The sequence below is a fragment of the Neoarius graeffei genome, chromosome 1 (genome assembly GCF_027579695.1).
Source record: "Neoarius graeffei isolate fNeoGra1 chromosome 1, fNeoGra1.pri, whole genome shotgun sequence".
In the NCBI taxonomy this organism is placed as follows: domain Eukaryota; kingdom Metazoa; phylum Chordata; class Actinopteri; order Siluriformes; family Ariidae; genus Neoarius; species Neoarius graeffei.
Genome location: NC_083569.1, coordinates 43,079,746 through 43,107,537, shown reverse-complemented (window position 1 = coordinate 43,107,537; position 27,792 = coordinate 43,079,746). Strand labels below are relative to the sequence as shown.

The window sequence follows — 27,792 nt, the reverse complement described above, 5'->3', positions numbered from 1 at the left end:
CTGTTGCACATTGCTTCTTTCCTTACTTGTCTGTTCATTTTTTTTAAATTGCTAAATTAAATATACTAATACCCTGTCCACACTAGGGATTTTGTACCGATACGAAACTACTTTCGTACTGCAACACCTGTCCACACTAGCAACTATAGACCCTTTTCAGTCACGTGACCTTCGTAAACGCGACTGCCATTTTGGACATGTAGTGGACTTCGGCTCGAATCAGTTTGAATGCGAGGAAGGCGACAAACGAAAAACAAAAGAAAAAGGAGCGAGATGCAGAAAGCACCTTCACTATCCAGCGACGTAGGGCATTTACAGGGCGAGGTATTTGCAAAAATTGAGGTTAGCAGGCTTAGGGAACGACGTTTACCTGCTTCCACCAGGATTGTTCACTGACGTAGGGAAGTACACGAAGCCCTCGTCTTTACCTGACTTCAGCCCACATGATCTGTATACCCATGTCGTTAAAAACCCATCGCCATACACATACACGCCAACGTCCGAGGTTCAGGAGCGCGCTCCGGCTTGCTCCAGGAGTGCTCCGGCCGAGGTTCCCCTCAAATTAAGCCGGAGCGCGCTCCATAACCTTGGCCGGAGCACTCCTGGAGCAAGCCGGCGCGCGCTGCTTAATTTGAGGGGAACCTCGGCCGGAGCACTCTGGGAGCAAGCCGGCGCGCGCTGCTTAATTTGAAGGGGAGCAAGCCGGAGCACGCTCCGGAACCTCGGACATTGGCTCCGGCAGCTATTTATACTGGATCCGGTGTAAATAGCTGCCGGATCATAATTACAGTAAACTAGTAAATACAGTAAAGGAAAAACTTGAGACTGAAAGGTTTTAAGTCATCCAAATGACTGAACGTAAACATTGCTACAGTAACATACCAGCTACTATGTTGACATTAGCTAGTCAACAATAGCTACTACAGAAGAACAAAGAGGTTACAATGGGTTATTTTAGCCTATTTGGTTACACACTCGCCGCCACAGAATGTTAACAGCAATGTAATGCCTTTTCTGGCTAATTTTATTCATCTTTCCTCCAACAAAGTGGTCACTACACAAGTGGTGGTATGCCGAGGGCTGCCAATCTGTTAATGGCCGCTATCCATCTTCTCCGTCGGGATCCGATAAAATGATAACCCTTGCCTTGTTTGTTGATGGTTACTACATCCAGGTGCACAACAATATAGTGGCATGATGGAAGTCTTGCTGAAAGTAAAAACTTTCTTTGCTGCCGTTCCTCAATGTTGGCTGTGGTAAACTACTGGTAGTACATGTCCAAAATGGCGGCCGCGTTTGTCGTGACGTCACGTGAAAAGGGTCCATACCGGTACTGTAGCGCAGGGCTTTTCAAAGTGTGGGGCGCGCCTCCCCTGGGGGGGCGCCAGAGTTCTTCAGGGGGGGCCCAACGTGAGGAAACATAAACCAGAATAAGTTACTATTGTGGACATTTAGCGAACTTCAGCTAGCCTTTACCAGAGACAAAATAGATCGATTTTTAGTACCTAAAGCTACAGTGAGTGAGGAGCCAGAGTCTGGGCCAAACAAAAAAACAGACCCTCCAGGATTTCGCGATGTTGCGATTCAACCAATCCCCGCGAATTCAGGGCGGTGTTGCAATTATATCCAATCACCGCAACCTTCCCGCAAATTTGACCAATCGTTGGCGTCGTCTTGGGGTGACGTCGACAAACTACCTTCCGCCTTACTTCCGTGTATACGTTCAAGAGAAGCCGCATGCGCGCAGTGTTGCCAGATTGGGTGGTTTTAAGTGCATTTTGGCGGATTTTGAACATATTTTGGACTGGAAAACGTCAGCAGTATCTGGCAACACTGCATGTGCGAGACAATGTTTCTGTAGGCTTAAATTCTGTTACTGAAAGTGTGTAATGTTTACAGTGAAGGACTGTGTGCACTTTATTTATTTTTTTTTTTTTACTTAATACAAGAAATTAATGGATGCCAACATTTTTGCCAAAATGGTATTTTATTTTCCATTGTTTAGGCAGCTTCAGCATCATACTGTGAGATTCTGTTCAAATTGTTTTTTTTTTCTTCTATGAAGCCTGAGCCGTTTATTTTATTAGTTTATAATTATTGTTTAATTTAGTCTTCAGGAGAGACTGCCTGCACACAGTACTAGTATTAGTTTTTTTTTTTCTTACATGAAAGCTGAGGCATTTATATTATATTTTAAGGTAACTTCATGTTGTGCTGTGAGGTTCTCTGCACTTTAACTTTTGAACCAACAGAAGCATTTGGATAAGTAAAGCCTATTTTTCTGCATTTTTGTAGTCCTGGTAATCTTTTATATTGGTAAAGTTGTTTATAGGACCATTTCTCAGTGTCTTTTTTTTTAAATCAACAGTTTTTCAGTAATAACTTAATATTTAACATATCACTCAATTTTAATCACAAAAAGAGAAAATCGCAACAATTTCTCGCAACTTTCACTTCCTCCCGCAATGTAATCGCAATAAAAACCTAAAAAACACCGCAACCTTCATCGTAATTTTTTTGGAAACCCCCGCAACAGACATTTTAGCCAGCTACAATCACAAAAAAGGCCCGCAGAATCCTGGGGGACTGAAAAAAAGAAGGAAGTCTGACCACGATTATTTAAAGTTTGGATTTTCATGGACTGGATCTGAAGATGCTCCACTGCCACAGTGTGTTGTCTGCCAAGAGGTGCTAGCTAACGATGCTATGAGATGCTTAAAATGTGTAAAACAAGATGTTTTAAAAAGAAAAGCACAGATGTTTAAAATGTGTAAAAAAAAAGATGTTTTAAAAAGCACAGATGTTTCAAATGTGTAAAAGAAAAAATAAAAATGTGTACAACAACCTTTTTTTTTTTTTAAATACGAATGGAACATTAAGTATAGCAACAACAAAAATTGTGTGTGTGTGTGTGTGTGTGTGTGTGTGGGGGGGGGGGGGGGGGGGGGCGCTGTTGTTTATTTGCTCTCTGAGGGGGGGGCTGACTCTCCCACATTTTGAAAACCCCTGCTGCAGCGGTATAACTGTATCAGTACAAAACCCACAAATGTATGGGTTTCGTATCGGTACTGTAGCGCTTCGCTGTAGTGTGGACAGATGAAGCAGCTCTGTATCGATACAAATATCATGCGCAAAGTCACACACCTCAATCGATGTCTTCGCTGAATAAAATCGTGAAGAACGGAGATTCGTTTTCTTTGTTTCTTTCTCAACTGCCTCGCGCGTTTTATACGATTCGACTGAATAAATGACCACCAGAAATACAGACTGTACACTGACAACAAAAAGCACACACGCATTGTTTCATCCGCCATATTCTCGGAAGGAAGTTACTCGGTAACCACGGAAACATTTCGCGCACGTGCATTTCAACTACCGTGAAAGAAAACCACAAACATTTCTCGCTAGTGTGGACAGATGCACTAAACTGTACCGGTATACTTTGTATCGATACAGTTATACCACTATCGTACCGGAATATATGTGAACACAGCATAATTCTAAGCACATATTTGCCTGCTGCATTTTTTGCTCCAGAATGTAAAAATATATTTATCTTCAACGGTGAATGTATATTTCACGAATGAGTGACATGAACGAGAAGATACACTTCATATCACAATGTAATGTTCTTTATATTCTATGGACACATCCACAAAAAAATAATATGCACAAGTTAATCAAAAGAATTTTAATTTTGAACCGGTTCGCCATTTTGATAACACATACACCAAGTCAGCGGGAAAACACTGGGAGTGACATCATCCGAGTGAAATATCAGGAATTATTATACATACAGGACGCTTTTTCAATAGAATAAAAACGTGCTCTATTCCCTTCTAGCAGGTTTCATTCATTTGGTTTGATAGCATGCAATATTGTTAGCATATCGCTTATTCTACGTGTATTACGTTACTCTACCCAATGGAGAATGAGCGCTGAATATGGTTTACAATATTGCATGGCTGTCAAGACAACAAGACATCACAAGTCTGAGCTGATGTGAATATTCAATGAGAAAAGTTTTCTGCTGTGCATGTGCAGAAGCATTTCTTTGTTTGCTGGCGGCGTCCGCAATAACCTGTTGCAGTGAACTGCAAATGCCATAAGATACGTATTACACGTAAAGCTTCCGCACTAGCAAGCCACTGTGACAATCTGTAAACAAACATGGCCGCCAAGTTTGCGTCGTTAAATATGGAAGATTTTGAGAGAATTTTGAAAGAAAAAGACGCGTTGAACACCCAGAAGGTAGGATACGCGATATGCTAAGAATATTGCATGCTATCAAACCAAATGAACGAAACCCGCTAGAAGGGAACAGAACACGTTTTTATTCTATTGAAAAAGTGTCCTGTATGTATAATAATTGCTCCATCGAATGTGTATGTATAATAATAATGGCTTTTTTTCGTGGTATATTAGATATATTCCATTCAGCTAGCATGATAATGAACTCATCTTTGACTCGTTCAATATCACGCTAGCTGAATGGAATATATCTGATACACCACTCAACGCCAGCCAATATTATTTCAATATTTCACTCAGATCTGCGATATATTTTGTATGAAAAAAATGCAAGTTTTTCAACATAAGAAGATAAACTTCATATCTTCAAGTCAACGTGTGATTTTCTTTTTATTATATCGACACATTCACAAACAAAAAGTACCCAAATTTATCAAAACAACTCATCGATTTCCTCACGAGTGACATACAGAGATTTAGGTCACGGTTTTGGTTCTCCATGTCCCGGATGTAGCTCGTATGAAAATACTGTACGAGTGGTGTATTTCCCAGTAAAACCCTCGTGTGTACGAGATTATATATATTTTTTTTACCAGCTGGGAGGTCTGTATCGTGAAATACCGTGACTGAGGTCTTGAAAATACAGTATTTTCAAGGCCGAGGTCATGGTATTTCATGATACGGACCAACCTTAAGCTGGTCTCATCTCATCTCATTATCTGTAGCTGCTTTATCCTGTTCTACAGGGTCGCAGGCAAGCTGGAGCCTATCCCAGCTGACTACGGGCGAAAGGCGGGGTACACCCTGGACAAGTCGCCAGGTCATCACAGGGCTGACACATAGACACAGACAACCATTCACACCTACGGTCAATTTAGAGTCACCAGTTAACCTAACCTGCATGTCTTTGGACTGTGGGGGAAACTGGAGCACCCGGAGGAAACCCACGCGGACACGGGGAGAACATGCAAACTCCGCACAGAAAGGCCCTCGCCGGCCACGGGGCTCGAACCCGGACCTTCTTGCTGTGAGGCAACAGCGCTAACCACTACACCACCGTGCCGCCCCTTAAGCTGGTAAATAACATTTATTTTTTTCTTTACCAAATTCTAACAGAAAACGAGAGCGGCCGAAAGGGAAACCATATTTAGAACAAACCTGCCACAAGCTCATCAAAAACCTGTTTGACAAGCTACGTCAGCTCGGAATTTTCCAAAAATAAAACTCGCTTTCGCCGTGAACACTGTCGTCATCGCCATCCATGCTGTAAAATTAATGCTATTATACTGAGAAATGCGAAAATAAATGTTGACAAAAAAAATCGCTACCATGTTTTTTGTTGTTGTGAACAAGCGAGTCGCCAAAGGTCCGTAACCAGGGTCCGTATCATAGGATTCCGGACCGCTCGCGAGCCAAGTCAGCGTGCACGATTTGATGGAAACCGGACCACGAAAAAAATAAAACATGTCGTCACTATGGCAGTACTGTCTGAGAGACACACCTTTAGCCAAGTCCTCTTCCTCTTTCTTGGTTGTGGATGTTGCTGGGTCTTTGGCCACTAAAGCAGGGCTGGCTTTAGCTTGCTCTGCTGCCTGCAAAACAACATACAAGTTATTGATCTAACTAACTTGCACATTCCTAACATTTAAACCACAGTTTAGATATCTGTCCAGTAAGTTTATGTTTTGAGAGGGAGAAAAGCAGGAATGAACAGAAGGATAGATATCTTGGTTTTTGTTTTACTCCGCCCATTTCTTCCCAAATTTGGTCAGGTTCCCACCCACCAGCCAAGTCTCCTCAATCATACAGAAACTACAAACAGAACAGTAATGGCTAGTTGCATCTTTTTAAACTGCAGCTCATGTTGTGTCACAGGGCAGCTTAACACACTCGGAGGAAAGAGCTATCCGCTGCCTTCTGCATACAAAAGTTCACAGACACCCACAACTACCTAACGTCATTGTGACTGATTGTAGAGAGAGGGTATGCCTCCAATCACACCCAGACAGCATGTCCAATTTTGCTCTCTTGGACTGCCAAAATTCACTGAACTCATGATCTTCAGTTATTCGGGTCATTCCGAATGTCACTGTGCTTAGTACTACTAGGTACTGTTTACTGAAATTGTCCAGCAGCTGCATGCCAAGAAAGTGTAAACAGCATTTTGGTACCAACCTGGGAGCCGACAGCGGGAAAGGTGACACCCTGCTCTCTCAGGTTCTTGATCATAGCCGATATGAGACTGAGCTGGGGGTCGTTTCGGAAGTCCTCAGCCCATTCCACCATGAGGGCCTTGAGCTTCTCACAAACCTTTGGGTGACCCTGATTAAAACAACAACAACGAATTCTCAGTCTCTGTGCTGGCTAAAAATGAACAGAAGGACGACACTCTCAAACCAGTGTTTAATCATACCTTGTTTAAGACGTTGCTAACTTCACTGGCAAACTCTCGCGAGCAGACCTCCAAATGGAAGATTTTCCCACAGTTTGAAACACAAGCCCCTAATAACTGTACGGGGGGGGGGGGGGGGGGGGGGGGGAGATGCTCAGTAGGAAAAGTACAGACTCCGTTATACTGTACTCAGATACAGGACTTAAAAACAAACATGTTCTGTATGACAGGACAACAGCATGCAGTCTTGTCTGAAAGTACTGGAACAGCAAGGGCAAGTCTGTTGGGGTTTTTTTTTCCTATACACTGAATACATTTGGGTTTGAGACCAAAAGATTAATATGAGCTGTCAGAACCAAATTTCAGCTATTCATTGTTTAAACAATCAATCTGGAGACACCTGGGTAACAAGAAACACCCGTCAATCACATGCTCCAATATTTTTGATCACTTGAAAAAGTGGGTGGGTTCAAACAAAAGGTGCCATGGTCTAAGTTGTTTAGCACATCTAGATGTAATTATTCTATCCACATTCACTGGATATGAGCAATTGCGCACTCTGATTGGCTACCCTACTACTAGGCTATCAGCTCATATACCGTGAGTAGAGAAAAACAAAATGGCAGTGTGTTTTGCTGAACCAACTGAGGACGAAATTAAAACTACTTGAAAACAAGATCCCCAAAAATACAAAAAGCAACAAAATATGGAATAAAAGTATTTGATCGTAAGAACATCTTCCCCCCCCCCCTCAAGAATTATTATTATAGTATTTTTCACAAATTGCTCCTGTCATTTCGCTGGTTTGTTTACATTCTAAGCGGAAATTATTTTGTCAGATGTTTTGAAAAGTTTTTATTTATCGAATTTGCAAAAAATAAAAATGCTCCGTTTCTCAAAATCCAGGGAATGTGGATAGAATAAAACAGTTATTCCACTCAATCTCGTCGTACATGGCTTATAGCAACTTGGTGCTACACGCCTCATCGACTATCAGCTCATGTACGACTCGATTCCATGGAATAACTGTTAAATATCAGGAAATTAAAGAAATTCTGATGCATCATCTCACCAAACTGTCTTCAGTGTATTGCAAAAACAATAGAAGAGCCAACCTTGCCATTCCAATACTTTCAGAGTGAAACCAAAACCACTTCACACGACTCGAGAGGCTAAAAGATGAACAAACTTACTGTCAGAGCCTGCATGGCTACATGGGGATCCTTGTGGTTGACTCGCCTCATAATGGAGCGAAGGCATTCTTTAGGTCTACAAGAAACTAACCATTAACCCTCATTTGCGCTGATGTACATCAGCCAGAAGATCAATAGGACTTAAGACGAGACAGGAGGCTGATCTGACTCACCCAGTGCGTGACTGTCCTATCTTATCACATATGTCAAGTATGAGGCCCCAGTCCTCAGCCGTGTTCATCTCACTGGTTGCTTTCTCTGCAGTGCGATACAAAAAAATATATATATTTAAAAAAAAATTAAAAATACTGAAGATATCATGTGTCAGACTTACACAAGCTTTCATTACTCAAGACAGCACGTTAAAATAATTTGTACTGACTTATTATTGTCGATATAAAATGAAAATATACCTGAAACTGCTTGTTCGTCAGATTTTTTTTTAAATGGGTCAAATATACAGTACTGCTCAAAAGTTTGTACACCCCACTCACTCATAGCCCATGTTTACATTAGACCGTATCAGCGGATCATCAGATTAACGTTTTTAAAACTATTAGTGTGCACACAGCAACACCAATACACGATTTGCGTGCACACAGCAACACCAATACACGGATACGCTCGGCTCCGCAGGCATCCTGCGCTCCAAATCACTCCGCCCTGAACAGCGAGTGCCCTCTGGAGGGTGCGCACTCCGGCCCTGTACAGCTCACACAGCGCGCGAGTGAAGTGAACAAGCTGTGATTCGGGACTGAGCCGCTGTGTGTGTGATCCCAGCGCTACCACTTGCAAGTGGAAGGATGGCAAGCCTAAAGACAATCATAACTACACAATGGGCAGTATTTGCATGAGTATTTGCAGTATTTTCATACTTTTATACTCTTTAATGAAAGGTGATACAAGGCGGAAGTCCACGCCGTTTTTCAGCAGTCGCGTCACGTGACCAACGCCAGCGAATCAGGAAGGTGGATGTCACAGTGACGTTGTCCAATGAGACGCCAGCTAGAGCTCAGCACAGCGTATCCGCGTATTCTCAATGTTTACACAGCACCGGAGCTGACACGATCTGGATTGAATACGTGGACGCTGGCGGATTCCCGTTTCCAGGCGGTTTAATGTAGACGGACAGTGCATCCACGAAGAAAACGAGACAGATATGGTCTAATGTAAACGTAGCCATAGTTTTTTCTGTATTTTGACTATTTTCTACATTGTAGAACAAACCTGAAGACCTCAAAACTATGAAATAACATCTGGAACATATATGGAATTGTGGTAAACAAAAACCAAACAAGTTTCATATTGTAGAGTCTTCAAAATAGCCAGCGTTTACCTTGATGACGCTTTACACACTATTGGCGTTATCTTAACCAGCTTCATGAGGTAGTCACCTGGAATGTTTTTCAATTAACAGGTGCCTCGTCAAAAGTTAATTAGTGTAATTTCTTGCCTTCTTAATGCGTTCGAGATCAAGTAATAAATAATAACACAGTAAATAGCCCTATTCCACAACTGTAGTAATCCATATGTCAAGAACCGCTCGACTAAGTAAAGAGAAACGACATCCATCATTGCTTTAAGACATGAAGTGACTTTTAATTAATAAAAATAAAGAAAAAACACTGAATTAGACGAAGGTGTGTCCAAACTTTTGACTGGTACTGTATCTGAAAATTGATATGCATATTTTATGAAGGCTTCCGAGTGTCGTTATATATTTCTGCCATGTAGGTCAGTCCGTACTGTCTTAAAAACTATTCCATGAGACATTTTCACCAGTAAATAATAGTAGCAGTTACGAGTTAAATTGTCTTATCCCATAAACTTATGGTATTGCCATACATGCTTTTATACACATCATGTGATTCTTTGATGACTAACTTAAAATAGCTTAAAGCCTAGGTCACAACCGGACGTACGATTTTTTGGCCGTGCGATTTTTGGCGTTTCCCAAATCGCTGCGTTTTTTTTGTTCGTGGAGAAAGACGCACGTTGGCCGTAAGTTTGTCTTGCAACCTGAAAAAAACATAAGCGCCCATAGAGTTTGTTTGACATGACAAAGAACCTCTGTGGCCGGTCTGCGGCTAGTCTATGGCTCGAAAATCAGCACGTCACACGCGCGCCCTCCATGCGTTTCACGAGTTTTTTGCACGTAGACCGGCCGTGGGAGCACGTACGGCCGGTTGTGACCGAGGCTTATAGCTGTACTGCCTTTCAGATTTTTCAAGTTTAGGTCATAAAAAGAATTTTCCCTGACACCCAATTATTTTTGTTTAGTGGACCAAAAGCTACTGAATTCGAATCACAGACTTGCAATTTTATTAGGTTTTTTTTTTCCTAATAGAACAATTAATGAATGTAGGACCACATGGCCCTAAATTCTCCGCTATGTTTCCCTGCTTCACCATGTCACAAAACAAGATCACCACATCATGCATCACGTGGTGGGCTTTCCCTGTTTGCGCAAGGTATTGTGGGATACAAATTTGTAACAGAAGAGAAAAATGGACGACGCGAGTGTGCGAATGAAACGTAAAAGACCGACTACAGTAACGGAAAGCAAGAATAAAGACATTCCGTGTCCAAAATCACTCACTTGTTCACTACTCCCTACTCACTATGTAGGGAATTCTATATAGAGGACTATACAGTGAGCCCATTGTTAAAATGTAAAGACACTTTCGGACACTACTTCACCGCACCGTTATTTAAGTCATTGCTGTCACACAAAACATGCCAGATCTGGTGAGGTTTCAAAATAATAAATACACGCATGTATTTTTGTGATAAATCCATATTATACGGAGTGTATTTCCAACATTAAGAAATACAAAGTACTTTGTGTCTGCTGTATCTTTCAGTTCTTTTAAATCAAAGCTGAATACTTACTACTTTGCATTTTATTAAATCAAATTTGAGGCTTTTTTGATTCAATCAAATTTGATGATTCAACAGCAGTGAATCATCTGATCGATTCGGTCCGTTCCTCGCTCTGCACTGTCACTTTTATTCTTGTATTTTATCCGTCTTATTCTATTTTAGCTTATTTTCTATTCTCTTACCATTTTTAATTGTACTTGAATGTCTGTTTATAATGTGTTTCTTCCTCCGTCCATTCATCCCAACACACTTTTTTTTTTTTTTTTTTCCTTTCAGCGCGACCGCAGTGCATGATAGGATATATTGCTTGGTTAGTGACCATCGATTGAACACTACTTTTCATGATGCATTGTGGGATACTTTGAGTGCACTATATCGGGCGTAATAATTCTCGCTATACATTTGAACAGCACTACAAAACAGTGAACTCACTATATAGTCCATTATATCGTGAGTGATTTCGGACACAGGGATTATGCTGCCAAGGCAACGCAGGACCAAACTAATAAATATCGGCAGTCAGTGAGCACCTCAGTGTGATCAGCTGTTCGTTTAGCGACAGAATGATGTGTCAGTGCACGGTCAAAGTAAGGGCCAATTTATGCTGACAACCCAGTCCTTGCAGACGGCGTCACAGATGGCATCTGCGAAGCCCCCCCCTTCGCAGACGCTCTGCGCGCACCTCCCAAAAATTGTGACCACCGCAGAAGCCTCGCAGACAGCGTCGCAGACAAGAGGGCTCTGATTGGTCCACTCTACATCCGCTGTACACGCACTTCCGCTTCCCTACTTCCCCGGTTTGGTTTGTTTTCACGACCGCCATTTTTAAAAACACGAACGAATATGGAGCAGCACAAAGAGCGGTTGATCAAGGAAGTGAGGAAGTACGGACATCTATACGACTCCAGTTCTAGTCATTATATCTCGATCAAAGTGCAGACTCGTCCAGTCGCCATTGTTGTTGGTGTCGAATGACCTGTTGCTCAGTAACCGGAGGATAAACACTCCACTAACCACACCCACCAACTACTCCTAGCGATTTCGCGACTTCGTGCCCTCTTGCGTTGTGGCGGTGAATAACATCGCGCACGCCTATTACTCCCCGCTCAACGATAAATTACAGCTGTCTGCGAAAAGCTATCTGCGAAAGCCTTGTCGCAAGAGCATGCAGAGGCCCTAAACCTGCACATGCGCACACGGACTTCCTCTGTCTGCTAGACTGTGCGAAGCGAGTGATTTCATGCACATTATTTGCTCAGGAATCCTCATCTCATCTCATTATCTCTAGCCACTTTATCCTGTTCTACAGGGTCACAGGCAAGCTGGAGCCTATCCCAGCTGACTACGGGTGAAAGGCGAGGTACACCCTGGACAAGTCGCCAGGTCATCACAGGGCTGACACATAAGCCCTGTTCACACGGCACATATTTGCATCGATGCTGCACCGATGTATTTTGTTGCGATATATCTTACACCGGTGTAAATTTTGTGGAGCGTTCACACGTCACAACCCTGCTTACTAGAGAGAAGCGTGTTAGCACCGGTGCAGCCCCACTTGCGGTCACACGGCAGTTTCTGCGACCGTGCAATAGTAGCAAAAACTTTATAATTTCCTTTGATAGTAATAAAGTTTTGATATCATTTCCTTTTATTATTATCATTTCCTATCATTATTACTATCATTTCCGATAGTAATAATGCGGAAATGAAATATGCGCATGCGTGAAAATGTACTTCCTTTTCCCGGTTATCATGGCATCATCAAGCGCCGGGAAAACAACGTGGATGAAGACACCAGTGTTGCCAGATATTGCTGACTTTTTCCAGCCCAAAATATGTTCAAATCCACCAAAATGCACTTAAAACTGACAATCTGGCAACACTGGAAGACACGCAGTTCTGTTGTTGTTGATATTCGCCATTTTGGAAGCGCAAAATACCAGGATGCAAATTATGCAATGCCCGTATGTAATCAACTCTCCTCACGCGTAGCGAGTCTACCCCTGTAGCGTTCAGACGTCCCATTTTATATCGGTGCTGCCCCGCAAACTAGCATTTACTCCGGAGTAAATTTCTTAAACCACCTCCCGAGCAGGGTTAGATTTGCACCGGTTTAAGCAGCTTTCAGGGGCTACACCGGTGTAACTTTGTACCGTGTGAACGCTCTACCGGGGCAGCCCCGGTGCTACACCGGAGTAAAAGTTGCCGTGTGAACACCCCTATAGACACAGACAACCATTCACACTCACATTCACACCTACGGTCAATTTAGAGTCACCAGTTAACCTAACCTGCATGTCTTTGGACTGTGGGGGAAACCGGAGCACCCGGAGGAAACCCACGCGGACACGGGGAGAACATGCAAACTCCACACAGAAAGGCCCTCGCCGGCCACGGGGCTCGAACCCGGACCCTCTTGCTGTGAGGCGACAGCGCTAACCACTACACCACCGTGCCGCCTGTTCAGGAATCCTCTCAAATTAAATAACTTCCCAGCCACAGAATGGCCTGGGGTTTTGCCCCCCCCAAGATATTACAGAAATAAACATATCACAAGGACCAAATTTCAAAGAGAATTAAATTTCACCCATTTTATGAAATCGAAAGGCCGTCTACTTTTAATGCTTTTTCCTGGGGGGGGGGGGGGGGGGGGAGAGAGAGAGAGAGAGAGAGAGAGAGAGAGATAAGTGAATAAGTATAGCACTGTGGAAATGTCATGCACTTTAGTATAGAACAGAGACGCATGACTCCAGCAGTAGGGTGCAGCAAAGATAGTCCTATTTGAACACGCCACGAAACTGAGGGATTAACTGGCTGAATATTTGAGCAAAGAGAAATCTTTAAAGCATGCCAGAATCTGGACATCAGAGACAGTGGATCAAGAAGCTTAGTATACCTCATCTTATTCTGACAACTGAATATCCACAATTTTTTTCCCCCAAATATTTGCTGAATTTTCCAAGTCTAGAAAGGAGTGCCAGGAAATTCCACAGTTCTGTGCAAAAACCATGGGATCACACTGAGATACTCCTGTAACAAACTCACAACTATGAATCTAATGATGAACCAGAAAGCAGCTCGTAACTTCATACATGTTGCCATATCATGAGATCTGACCCATTATTAGGACTCAATTCAAGCTTTTCAAGGATTACAGTGCGAGTCAGTGTATGTAATAAATGGATGGACATGTTTGACCAAAGCCACCTTCTTTCTAACAGAAGTTATAATCTAGACTTATCACCTCTAACAGCTCAGTTACAGGGACTTGCCTGGTGAATGAGCCACATAAACTAAGCCTAATATTAAATAGGTTAAGAATTTTTTTTTTTCACGGTCCGGTTTCCATCAAATCCTGCGCTCTGACTGGCTGGCACGCGGGTCTGTATCCTACAATACGGACCCCAGTTACGGACCTCTGGCGACTCGCTCGTTCACACCAACAACAAACATAGGAGCATTTTTTGTCAACATTTATCTTTTTTTTAAGATTTATTTATAAGATTATCAAAAATCTTGTACATTTTTGCCAGCATTTCTCAGGAGAATAGCATTAATTTTACAGCATGGATAGCGATAACGACAGTGTTCACAGCGAAAGTGAGTTTTACTACCCTGAGGAAGAAGAAATTAAAGAAAACATTTCAGGAGAAAGCTAAAAACCTCTAACTGTTGCTAACGCCAAGCAAAAACATGGCTGAATCCTGAATAACTCCTAGCTGTATAAATAGGGGACTACATAGGCAGCAAAATGTAGTTTTTTCCCTGCCATGGAAGTGCACTTGTATACCGAGGAGGAAGCCATTTGCATTACAGCCGTGAATGAGGATTCAAAATGGTGACTCAGCTCAGTTTTCCCTTTCGGGCGCTCTCGTTTTCTGTTAGAATTTGGTAAAGAAAAAAAAAATCAATATATTATTTACCAGCTTAAGGTCAGCCCATATGGTGAAATACCGTGACCTCGGCCTTGAATACTGACCTCGGCCCAAAGGGCCTCGCTCAGTACTTTCAAGACTTCGGTCACGGTATTTCACCATACGGACCTCCCAGCTGGTAAATAAAATTTTTTTCACGGTCTGGTTTCCATCAAATCCTGCGCTCTGATTGGCTGGCGAGCGGGGCCGTATCCTACAACACAGACCCCAGTTACGGACCTCTGGCGACTCGCTCGTTCACAACAACAAACATAGTAGAATTTTTTGTCAACATTTATCTTTTTTTTTTTATAAGATTTATTTATAAGATTATCAAAAATCTTATAAATTTTTGCCAGCATTTCTCAGGAGAATAGCATTAATTTTACAGCATGGATAGTGATAACGACAGTGTTCACAGTGAAAGCGAGTTTTACTACCCTGAGGAAGAATAAAAGAAAACATTTCAGGAGAAAGCTAAAAACCTCTAACTGTTGCTAACGTCGAGCAAAAACATGGCTGAATCCTGAATGACTCAATTTTGTATAAATAGGGGACTACATAGGCGGCAAAATGTAGTTTTTTTCCTGCCATGGAAGTGCACTTGTATACCGAGGAGGAAGCCATTTGCATTACAGCCGTGAATGAGGATTCAAAATGGCGGCTCGGTTTTCCCTTTCGGGCGCTCTCGTTTTCTGTTAGAATTTGGTAAAGAAAAATATAAATTATTTACCAGTTTAAGGTCGGTCCGTATGGTGAAATACCGTGACCTTGGCCTTGAATACTGACCTCGGCCTAGAGGGCCTCGCTCAGTACTTTCAAGACCTCGGTCACGGTATTTCACCATACAGACCTCCCAGCTGGTAAATAACATTTATCATATAAGAAAGAAAAATACCTGTACTCATTGACATGGTGAAGCTTTCTAGAAAGAGATTTTTAACATGTAGGAAAGGAGTCTGGGGTGTCAGCACTTTGTAACACTCACTGGATATGAGCAATTGCGCACTCTGATTGGCTACTCTACGACTAGGCTATCAGCTCATATACCGTGAGTAGAGAAAAACAAACCGGTGGAGTGTGTTGCTGAACCAACAGAAGATGAAATAAAAACTCTACTCAAAAACAAAATCCCCCAAAATACAAAGCAACAAAGTATGGAATAAAGGTATTTGATGGCAAGAATGTCCCTCTTATTTTTCAAGAATTATTATCGCATTTTTCACAAATTGCTCGTCATTTCACTGGCTTGTTTACATTATTCATCTTTAAGCATTAAAAATTTGTTGAATTTTTTTTAGACTGGTTCAAAAGCTCAAAGTTGTTTGAAAAATCGCATAACTGAAATTTTCAAGGACGAATTAAGTAAATGTCTCAAGCTCTTCTATACCTTGGCACGGCAGCAAGGTGGCACTTTCTACAAGAAAACAACACTAAAGTCAGTTTGTGCAGCCATCGATAGGTTAAGAAGTCTGCCTAAGCGGAAATGACTGACATTTTGCATAAAATTTATCAAATTTGCCACAAAAAAAAAAAAAAAAACTTCGTTTCTCAAAATCCTATGAATGTGGACAGAATAAAACATTTACTCCACTCAACCTAGCCGTACATGGCTTATAGCCGACTCGGTGCTATGCTATCAGCTCGTGTACGACTCAATTTTATGGAATAACTGTTAAATAGCTGCTCTAATGTTAGTGATAATAGGACACACCTTGTCTCATTAAAAAGCACAACATATCATTCATTAATGAATTATAATCTGTGAAAGGTATCACCTCACAGCAAGAAGGTTCCAAGTTCAAGCCCCGTAGCCGACTGGGGCCTTTCTGTGTGGAGTTTGCATGTTCTCCTCATGCCTGTGTGGGTTCCCTCCCACAGTCCAAAGTCATGCGGATTAGTTCAAAGGGCTACTCTAAACTGCTAATGGGTGTGTACGTGAGTGTGACTGACTGCCAATCCCTCCGAGGGTCTAATTCGTGCCGTGACGGCACTTTTTTCCCACTAGTTCCATATCATGCGAATTCCCTTTACTGTCTATCTGCGCATCTCAGAATGACACAGGACAATGGGCGAACTAGATTTTTTTTTTCCCCCAGCCACGGTACGCCAGAAATCCGGCGCGGCGCCGGAACGCTATCACCCCTGGCTCTTGCACCTGGACAATGGCAACACATACACCAGAATGCTGTTCATAGCCTTTAGTTCAGCATTTAACACTGTCATCCCCTCTAAGCTCATCACCAAACTCGCAGATCTGGGCATCAGTGCTCCCATCTGCAACTGGTTGTTGGATTTTCTAACCAACAGGCCCCAACATGTTCGTTTAGACCAGCCTTTCTCAACCGGGGTGCCGTCAAAAAATTATATATTCTAACATTGAAATAAATAAAATGAATTAAAATACCAAATAACGATAGTTACACTAATGCAGATCATCGCCGCCTTATGCATCATCAAAATTTGTCTCACAGCCCCCTTTCCCATGTCACAACGTCACTGCTGGGGTCAGCGTATGGTCAGCGTGACTGCGTATATTTTATATGGGGGTGCCTTGAGAATTTGCATACTTCTGAAGGGTGCCGTGACTGAAAAAAGGTTGAGAAACGCTGGTTTAGACCATCACTGCTCCTCCACCCTCATCCTAAACACCGGCGTACCACAAGGCTGTGTGATGAGCCCGTTCGTCTACTCCCTTTTTACTCATGACTGCAGACCTGTACATTACACTAACACCATCATCAAGTTTGCGGATGACACCACAGTGATGGGCCTCATCAAGGACAACGATGAGTCAGCCTACAAGGAGGAGGTGGACCGCCTGGCTGTGTGGTGCAGCGAGAACAACCTGCTGCTCAAAATCAATAAGACCAAGGAGCTCATCGTGGACTTCAGGAGGAATGCTGACACACGCACCCATCCACATCAATGGTGCAGCATGTGACCAGCTTCAAATTCCTGAGGATCCACATCTCGCAGGACCTCACCTGGACAACCAACTGCTCCAACTTGGTCAAGAAGGCTCACCAGCATCTCTTTTTCTTGAGGACTCTGAAGAAAAACCACCTCTCTTCAAACATCCTGGTGAACTTCTACCGCTGTCCCATCGAGAGCATCCTAACCAACTGTATTACAGTCTGGTATGGGAACTGCTCTGTCTCGGACCGGAAAGCACCGCAGAGGGTGGTGAAGATCGCCCAGCGTGTCGTGGGAGCCTCACTTCCTGCTATCGAGGACCTCTACAGGAAGCGATGCCTCAAGAGAGCCATAAACATCAACAAAGACTCCTGCCATCCAGCACACACACTGTTCACTCTCCTGCCCTCTGGAAGGCGCTACAGGAGCCTTCGGACCAAAACCACCAAGTTCAGGAACAGTTTTTTTCCTTCAGCTGTCTCACTGCTGAACTCTGCCCCCCCGAACAAAACTGAACTGACTTCACTGCACGATCACCATTTGCATTACTGTTTATTCATAAGGTGTTTTGTACCTGGGTCCGTCTCAGAAACTGGTCTCTCATTTGGGACATTATGGTCAAAAAAATTAATTTTCTAATTTTACTATTTTTTTTTGCATTTACCAAACACTCAATGTTTCTTTTGTCATGTTTAATAAGAATAAAGATAGCATCTTGCTTTATCTGGCCTCCACTGTGGGAAATTTGTTTTGATTACAATTCAAATGCTTTTGTAAAATTGATTTCCATATAAAATAACTCCATCATGAAGAATTAAAGCCCCTCCTTCACAGATGAGTGAAAATATTGAATAAATTTCCTCTTTTTGATTGCTTGGGTTAAAAATGCCAAATTATGATGACTGAATTGATTATTCACTTAAATATGAATAATATGATGCATTTTGGGGATTTGATATGGCGAAATGGGACACAATGGAAAAATCAAGAACACACCGGAAAGATGAGAATAACGGCGCTGGTAAAAGAAGAGCGACTGTACCGGCTGAAGGTAGGATATTAGGCAGAAAAAGAAATTTACCAGTCAAAAATGATATTTTATATAATCCTGATAAGCGCCGCAGGTGCGAAGACGAGCGCCGCAGGCGCGAAGACGAGCGCCGCAGGCGCGAAGTCCCTCTAGGGGGGTCTGGGGGCATGCCCCCCCAGAAAATTTTTGAAATTTAGACTTCATTTCCTGCATTCTAGGACATTTTCAGGGTGAAATGGCGTGTAATTTTTGATCAGAAATATTGCATATTTTTACTTTGTATTTTTTTCAGTTTCACTCCTGAATGTATCAGATGTATGTATGGTGTTTGATTTGGTAACAAAAGTGAAAAGAAAATAAACAACAATGAATTGTATATAATCTTTTGATCTAGTTACAGTATTTAATAAAAAAAATAACCCAACAGTATTCTATTTTACCATACCCCAATGAACCCCCCTTGTTAATCAATGTATCACACATACCTTTTCTGTCTTTTTGTGGAAAAACGAATCAGTTTTTGTCACATTCAATTTGGGGCGTTTGTTGGGATTCATCTTGATCCAGAAGAGTGAGTCAGCAAAAAAAAATGCGGTTCTCCCGCCAAGAAAGAGGAAACTACAACGCAGGGTGTTTGGCAATTTTCGACCAATCAGAATTCGCGATTTATTCAGTCCGCATGTTACAAGATTCAGTGCGGGCCAAAATGGCGGAAACGATGAAATATTCTGATTTTTCATTTCAAGTTTTCAGTATTTTTCGTATTAAACTGTGTTTCTTACGATTTGTAAATGATGGCGGAACCACACACGGACTGGTCATCGGGAGTAGCGGGAGTTTTCCCAGTGGGCCGGTGGTTCAGTGTGGGCCAGCGGAGAAAAAAAAAAAAAAAAAAAAACAGTTGCGCGCTGGCCTTTAATATGATAAGCAATGTTAACAGTTTCTTTAACAAACTGTTAACATTGCTTATCATATTAAAGGCCAGCGCGCAACTGTAATAAGCAATGTTAACAGTTTGTTAAAGAAACTGTTAACATTGCTTATCATATTAAAGGCCAGCGCGCAACTGTTTTTTTTTTTTTTTTTCTCCGCCGGCCCACGCTGAACCACCGGCCCACTGGGAAAACTCCCGCTACTCCCGATGGCCAGTCCGTGTGTGGGCGGAACATAACTGGATTTATCGGATGACATGTGGGAGTATTCATGTGCGAAAATTTTCGGCATTATCGTCCGTTTCAGTATCCGTCTGTGTGTATACTTGCCCGTTGAAATCGGCAATTGCCCGTCAAATTTACGGGTGGACGGGTCTCTGCCTAATACCTTAGCTGAAGGTCGCGCGGGTCTCTGCTGCGGTGCGCGAGCAACGGGACATCACTACCACACCGGACGGAGCGTGAGGCGGGGGCGGGGCAAAATGACTGGCCGTAGATTCTATCAAAAGTTCGATCTAAATTGACCATGGTTGTAAAATACTGGCCAAAAATACGCAAACACTACGAAATATGAAAAAGAAACATTCTATTGCCTTATACTGCAAGACTAAAAACAAAAAACTGTCAAAACTCACCATTTCAGTGATAACGTCCGAACAGATCACTCGCGTAACAAAAAGACCGCAAATGGAAGCACGATCAACTTCTAACTGTTGGAGTGGAAAATTCCATTCTACACATGCAAATTGTTAATGTGTGTCCTTCCCCGCACACAAATAACACGCTACGGTAAAAAATAGACCACAACTCATTTTATAGCTCAAATTCATACAAGACCAGCTACCATCGTAACATATTCTGTAAGAAACATATTCTATACCTAACTTTCAGCTTCTGTTTTAAAAAACAAAATCGCAGATCTATAACTAAATGTTTATATGGCGTAGTGATTTTAAAAGTTCCTACTTTTGGTGAGGTAGTGACCTTGACCCCGAGGCTTTCCGTTTAGATCAAAACACGCGATCGTATTGGTTTTGGGTCTGCGGAAAATGGAGTTACGGCGGTGATCAAATATTTTGCATGATGTTTTATTACGGTTATGATTATTCTGTGAGCGCACCAATCCTTAGGTGTATAAAGTTACAACTTAAAATACAATTAGTGATAACTGTAGACTTTTCAGTGGACTACAACCTTTTTAAGGGAATGTGATGGAGTCAACCATTTATCATGTCCCAGATCAAGCCACCATTTTTCCACAAATTTGCAGAATTTTGGCCAAATTCTGAATAGAGTATTCACATCAAAGATTTAGTTTTATCTGTATTATTTCTTTCATCATTTTATTTCAAATTAAAAACATCACCACCATTCAAAACCGTATAGTTTATTGACAGAGTATATTTAGTGGGGGACCCCCACAGTACCCAGTTTCTGAGACAGACCCATATACTGCAAATATCTATATATCATATCATTATTCCATTCCATACCCTGTAATTCCTGTACATTTATATTTGAATATTACACTTATGTTATTTACTGCTATGCACTTCTGGTTAGATGCAATCTGCATTTCGTTGCCTTGTACCTGTAACATGTGCAATGACAAAGTTGAATCTAATCTAATCTAATAACTGTGGACAAAGGTGTCAATACTTGTGGAACAGTGTCACGTGACAAGGATCGAGTGGACTTCAGTGGCGACTATGATATTGAATTAATTCAACAAAGTGTAAGTGCAGGACAAATGTGTTGTATGTGTTGCAGTAGTACACAAGTCCACTCGATCCTTGTTTACCGTCAATGGATCGGTCACTCGTCAAACAGTCCGCCAGAATCCGAGTAGGGAATGGCTGAGCGTAGCTGTCAGTCAAACACAAGTTAGCCAATGGGAATGCATTCCTGGACAGCCCCACCCACACGTGAAGTTTGTGCCAAAACTGCAAGCAAAAAGTCAGGGAGCGCAAACGAGAAAGCTGGAATCGCAACCAAAATAAATTACGTCAAACAAAACTGAGAAAGACGCGGAACAAAAATAAAAGGTTTCTGAAGAGTAACACTACGTTCAGACTGCAACCTGAAACGACCCATATCCGATTTGTTGTGAAATCCGATTTTTTTGTTAGGCCGTTCACATTACCAATTATATGAGACTTGTATGCGATCTCCAATATGAACGGAAAACGACCCAAAAGTGTCCCGCATGCGCAAATTGACACGTAATAAGCACATCTACATAATACATAAACAAAAAAAAAAAAAAGCACACTCTTCAAGTTTGCAAGTAAAGCATGGAGATGAGGCGAGACCTGGCAATGTGGTTTTTGTGGCGGCGGCAGAACTCACACAACAACCTGATTAATGTGGGCAGCAGACTAATGAGACCGAAGGTGTCAAATTACTGGAAATTTCCAGAACAATCTTATAATCTTGTAATACAGGATGGTTTAACATCCAGGTCCCGACCAAATCCACCATTAGCTTGATCAATTCTATAAAAGTCTATTTAAATTCTGAAAACTGTACAAATGCTGTCGTTTTCCACCAAAGAGGTGGGATTAGCCAACGCAGAATAGTGACGTTTGTCTCTTGTTGATGACGTGTAGGTTGCATGAATGCGACCTGTCCGGTCAGACTGCAGTCGCATGTGAAAATATCGGATATGCATCGGAATTAGGACCACATATCCAAGCAGCCTGGGTCGCATGTGAAAAAATCGGATCTGTGTCGTTCAGATTGTCAATAACAAATCGGATACAGGTCGCATATGGGCAAAAAAATCAGATATGGGTCGTTTCAGGGCGCAGTCTGAACGTAGTCTAAGGCCAAGTTTACATTAGACCGTATCTGTCTCATTTTCTTCGCGGATGCACTGTCCGTTTACATTAAACCGCCTGGAAACGCCGGGAAACGGGAATCCGCCAGCGTCCACGTATTCAATCCAGATCGTGTCAGCTCCGGTGCTGTGTAAACATTGAGATACACGGATACGCTGTGCTGAGCTCTAGCTGGCGTCGTCATTGGACAACGTCACTGTGACATCCACCTTCCTGATTCGCTGGCGTTGGTCATGTGACACGACTGCTGAAAAACGGTGCGGACTTCCGCCTTGTATCACCTTTCATTAAAGGGTATAAAAGTATGAAAATACTGATGCAAATACTGCCCATTGTGTAGTTATGATTGTCTTTAGGCTTGCCATCCTTCCACTTGCAAGTGGTAAGTGATATGCGCTGGGATCACACACACAGCGGCTCAGTCCCGAATCGTGGCTCGTGCGCTTCACTCGCGCGCTCTGTGAGCTGTGCAGGGCCGGAGTGCGCACCCTCCAGAGGGCACTCGCTGTTCAGGGCGGAGTGATTTGGAGCGCAGGATGCCTGCGGAGCCGAGCGTATCCGTGTATTGGTGTTGCTGTGTGCACGCGAATCGTGTATTGGCGTTGCTGTGTGCACGCGAATCGTTTTAAAAACGTTAATCTGATGATCCGCTGATACGGTCTAATGTAAACATGGGCTTAAGCTAGCCGCACACTACACCGATCCACGCGGTACCGAACCGACCCATTTCAGAGCCGACTCCCGACAGGGCACGCACATATCCCTGACTAACTCACGACTGAAAGAAAGCAGAGGTTAATATCTTGGGCCATTATTAAAAAATGTTCTGTTTCCGGTCCACCGGCCGGGTGAGTACCGTTTGTGTGGGTGAAATTTTTTTAATGCCGTTTTTTCGACATTTTTTTCGGGTTTGTAAATCTAAAATCGAGCTTGACATTTCTGCATTCCCAGGGCTTTCCACTAAGGCTCATACTAGCCAGCCATGACAAATAAGTAGCCAGCCGGGGAGAGTAAACACAAAATAAACTCCTGTGCACGCAGTTCCCAGGATTAAGTGTATTTTCCACAGACCATTTATTTATTCACTTTACTCAAATACAAAGTAAAACGGCAGTAAATCTTCTTTCTTTTCTTGCGTATTGCATCATGAGGCGTTCCTGGCTTGTAAATCTCTTATTTTCGGTAAATGACACATTCACGCAACTGAGCATGCGTGCGCGCGCACACCGCATGTCGGGGCGCGGATCTCCCTTGATCAACGGTTCAGTTAGACATTATTGTCAGTCCGTTCATTTTTCGAAAAGATAGAAGTCACATGATCACGAAATATCACGTGTTAAGCTAGCCGCACACTACGGTGATCCACGCGGTACCGAACCGACCCATTTCAGAGCCGACTCCCGACAGGGCACGCACATATCCCCCGACTGTTGACGAGTGCAGTCGCGATTGAAGCGACACGTGACAACTTAATAGCTTTGTGATTGGCTATTGGATATAGTTACTGTTAAATCCAACACTTGAAGATGCTACAGGCTGAATTACAAATGACAACATGGAATATGTAGCGCACTATCTAGGCTGCATGAGCTATTATTTCCAACCTTAAATAGTGCACTTATATAGGGGAGTTAAAGCGATTTGGAATTCAGCCACACAACTTGAGCAGAGTGGCTTTCCAGCCCACTGTGTCTATGGATAAAGCTTCAGTCTATGGCAGGGCTTTTCAAAGTGTGGGGCGTGCCCCCCCCGGGGGGCGCCAGAGTTCTTCAGGGGGGGCGCAACGTGAGGAGCCTTTACCAGAGACAAAATGGATCGATTTTTAGTACCTAAAGCTACAGTGAGTGAGGAGACAGAGTCTGGGCCAAGCAAAAAAAAACCAGAGCCTCCAGGATGTTGCGATTTGCAACTTCAGCGCAAATTCAACCAATCCCCGCGAATTCAGGGCGGTGTTGCAATTATATCCAATCACTGCAACTTTCCCGCAAATTTGACCAATCGTTGGCATCGTCTTGAGGTGACGTCGACAAACTACCTTCCGCCTTACTTCCGTGTTTACGTTCAAGAGAAGCAGTATGCGCGCAGTGTTGCCAGATTGGTTTTAAGTGCATTTTGGCGGGTTTTGAACATATTTTGGACTGGAAAACGTCAGCAGTATCTGGCAACATTGCATGATGTGCGAGTCAGTGTTATGTCGGCTTAAATTCTGTTACTGAAAGTGTGTTGTGTTTACAGTGAAGCACTGTGTGCACTTTATTTTTTTTTTTTACTTAATACAAGAAATTAATGGATGCCAACATTTTTGCCAAAATGGTATTTTATTTTCCATTGTTTAGGCAGCATCAGCATCATACTGTGAGATTCTGTTCAAATTGTTTTTTCTTTCTTATATGAAGCCTGAGCCATTTATTTTATTAGTTTATAATTATTGTTTAATTTAGTCTTCAGGAGAGACTGCCTGCACACGGTACTAGTATTAATAGTTTTTTTTCTTACATGAAAGCTGAGGCATTTATATTATATTTTAAGGGAACTTCATGTTGTGCTGTGAGGTTCTCTGCACTTTAACTTTTGAACCAACAGGTGCATTTGGATAAGTAAAGCCTATTTTTCTGCGTTTTTGTAGTCCTGGTAATCTTTTATATTGGTAAAGTTGTTTATAGGACCATTTCTCAGTGTCTTTGTTTTTTAATCAATAGTTTTTCAGTAATAACTTAATATTTAACATATCACTCAATTTTAATCACAAAAAGAGAAAATCGCAACAATTTCTCGCAACTTTCACTTCCTCCCACAATGTAATCGCAACAAAAACCTAAAAAACACCGCAACTTTCATCGCAATTTTTTTGGAAAACCTTCGCAACATCAGACATTTTAGCCCGCAACAATCACAAAAAAGGCCCGTGGAATCCTGGGGGACTGGAAAAAGAAGGAAGTCTGACCACGATTATTTAAAGTTTGGATTTTCATGGACTGGATCTGAAGATGCTTAAAAATACGAATGGAACATTAAGTATAGCAACAACAAAAATTGGGGGGGGGGGCACTGTTGTTTATTTGCTCTCCGAGGGGGAGCGGACTCTCCCACACTTTGAAAACCCCTGGTCTATGGAATTACAGTATATACCTGCATTAGGTGCTACCAACACGTAGTTCTCGCGCTAGAAATTGTGTTTAATGATGTCACGTGTTATATGCGAAAGATATGATTGGCTATTGCTAGCGACTCTCGCCGATCAGTCTGGCTCCCGATTAGTTTTTCGAATCGGCTGTGAGATGAGTCGGTACCATCGAAAACTAGTCTTTACGCCTGACTCGCGACTTCAGTTGGCTCGGTACGCTGAAAATCGGCGTAGTGTGCGGCTAGCTTAATAGACTGATATTTTGCACGATTACACGAATAATTTGTTTGGCAGTCTAAAAAAATTCGACTTTTTTTGAATTTTGATTTATCGTTTTTGTTTGATATTTCAAAATTATTGTACGAACATTTTGGCACAAAATTGATTCCATAGCTTTGTAGTAATAATAATAATCTATTCTGCAGTCAGAAAACCTTCAAGTCACATGGCCTGATATGCAAATAAGAATAAATATCTCATGAATATTCGAATAAGCATGTGACCTCAGATTTGGAAGCACCGCCTTTAACCTGATAGCGGTGCGACCACAAAACCCTCTCTGGTGAAAATAAAGCCGGCTGGTTCCGTTAGCGAGCCGCTCCTTAGCATTTGCAGTGTCACTGTAGCTCCTGAGTAAAACCCAAAGACTCAAATCACAGCCCTGGCCGTGACAACTTCCACTCTGCTTTTCATTCCGAACCGAATCTCTGCTCTGACATTTTACAGATTTTGTGAGTGTGTACTCAAACACAGTGAAAATGACGTCCCAAGCTAGGTGCTAACATCGGATAGCTAACTATCTAAACGGCTAATCCGTTATATTCAATCCTCCTGCTATAAAACAAACACATATCTGCGGCACAAAGTGCTTGTTTTGGCTGTTGATATTTTTGTAACAAACTACACAGGCCAAAATAAATAAAATCATCAGGGAAATGTGGACAACTCTTAAGCTAACAACAATACAGCCCTACTTAGCCGGCCCGTGTGTGTGTTAGTGTTAGCTTACTCGCTAACAAGCTTTACGACATTTCTACAACTTACCAACATCTTGATCAAAAGGATTGGACGTGAAAAGAGGCATCGCCGGGATCTAAACAAGAACAACAGCAAGACAGCTCTTAGCTCGGTCCTCTTCTTTTCTCCTCTCTGTAACTACTTAGCTGTTTAATAAATGAACAGACATAATAATAAATATATATATATATATACAGCAGCTCTAACAGTTTAGACAGTCACTCCTGAACAGCCTACAGATGGTGCATTATGGGTAAAAAAAAAAAAAACAGCGGCTGAGGTAGCCTAGCAATGCTGCTTTATTTTACACCCGTATTACAACAAAGCCCACCTACTTTGCTTTTATACGCCAATCCTGCAAGAAAACCAGCGCTGTCAGTGACGACGGAGCACGGATTTTACCCAATCACTATTCACAGTGGGCGGGGTTTTTACAATACGGGTGGCAAACAAAATGAATAAATACAAGTTTTAATACAAGTTTCAGTCATATATTTCAGGGCAACTGCGTTGTAAATATATTTGTATACGTTGTAAACTGCGTCATGTACTTACTTGAATTTTTTAACATCGTGTTTTTATTAAAACAAAAGAGGGCACGGGAAAATGATTTAATCATATGATTTAATCACATGACTGACCTTTAGTACAATCCCACGTGCTACCTAAATGATATCAGCCCTGCCTCTCTGAGATTTCAGACTACTATTACTCATCTCATCTCATTATCTCTAGCCGCTTTATCCTCACATTATCTCTAGCCGCTTTATCCTTCTACAGGGTCGCAGGCAAGCTGGAGCCTATCCCAGCTGACTACGGGCGAAAGGCGGGGTACACCCTGGACAAGTCGCCAGGTCATCACAGGGCTGACACATAGACACAGACAACCATTCACACTCACATTCACACCTACGGTCAATTTAGAGTCACCAGTTAACCTAACCTGCATGTCTTTGGACTGTGGGGGAAACCGGAGCTCCCGGAGGAAACCCACGTGGACACGGGGAGAGCATGCAAACTCCGCACAGAAAGGCCCTCGCCGGCCACAGGGCTCGAACCCGGACCTTCTTGCTGTGAGGCGACATAGCTAACCACTACACCACCGTGCTGCCCTAATCAAATTTATATAGAGTTGAAAAACATGGTCATTGGCGTGGTTAATCATCCTTTCTTGCAGCTGAATTGCAAAGGACACAGCTCAACATGGCCGAGTCAAAGGCACCGCTGGCAGCCGCCATACTACTCAGGTCTGACCATGACAGAACACAGCTCTGTAGAATATTCCAGGAACTACATCAAT

General features: G+C 42.4%; 1 protein-coding gene across 1 annotated transcript in view; it reads right to left on the bottom strand.

Moving 5' to 3' along the window:
* Positions 1-27,792, bottom strand: part of LOC132884934 (collectin-12-like) — a 158,756-nt gene that overhangs the window by 8,273 nt on the left and 122,691 nt on the right. The window contains exons 11-16 of the mRNA XM_060919027.1: positions 26,520-26,568; positions 8,010-8,094; positions 7,837-7,912; positions 6,665-6,760; positions 6,427-6,573; positions 5,753-5,843 (exon numbers count right to left, since the gene is read on the bottom strand). Coding sequence (XP_060775010.1) covers positions 5,753-5,843; positions 6,427-6,573; positions 6,665-6,760; positions 7,837-7,912; positions 8,010-8,094; positions 26,520-26,568 — 544 coding nt within the window. The remainder of the gene's footprint in view (positions 1-5,752; positions 5,844-6,426; positions 6,574-6,664; positions 6,761-7,836; positions 7,913-8,009; positions 8,095-26,519; positions 26,569-27,792) is intronic.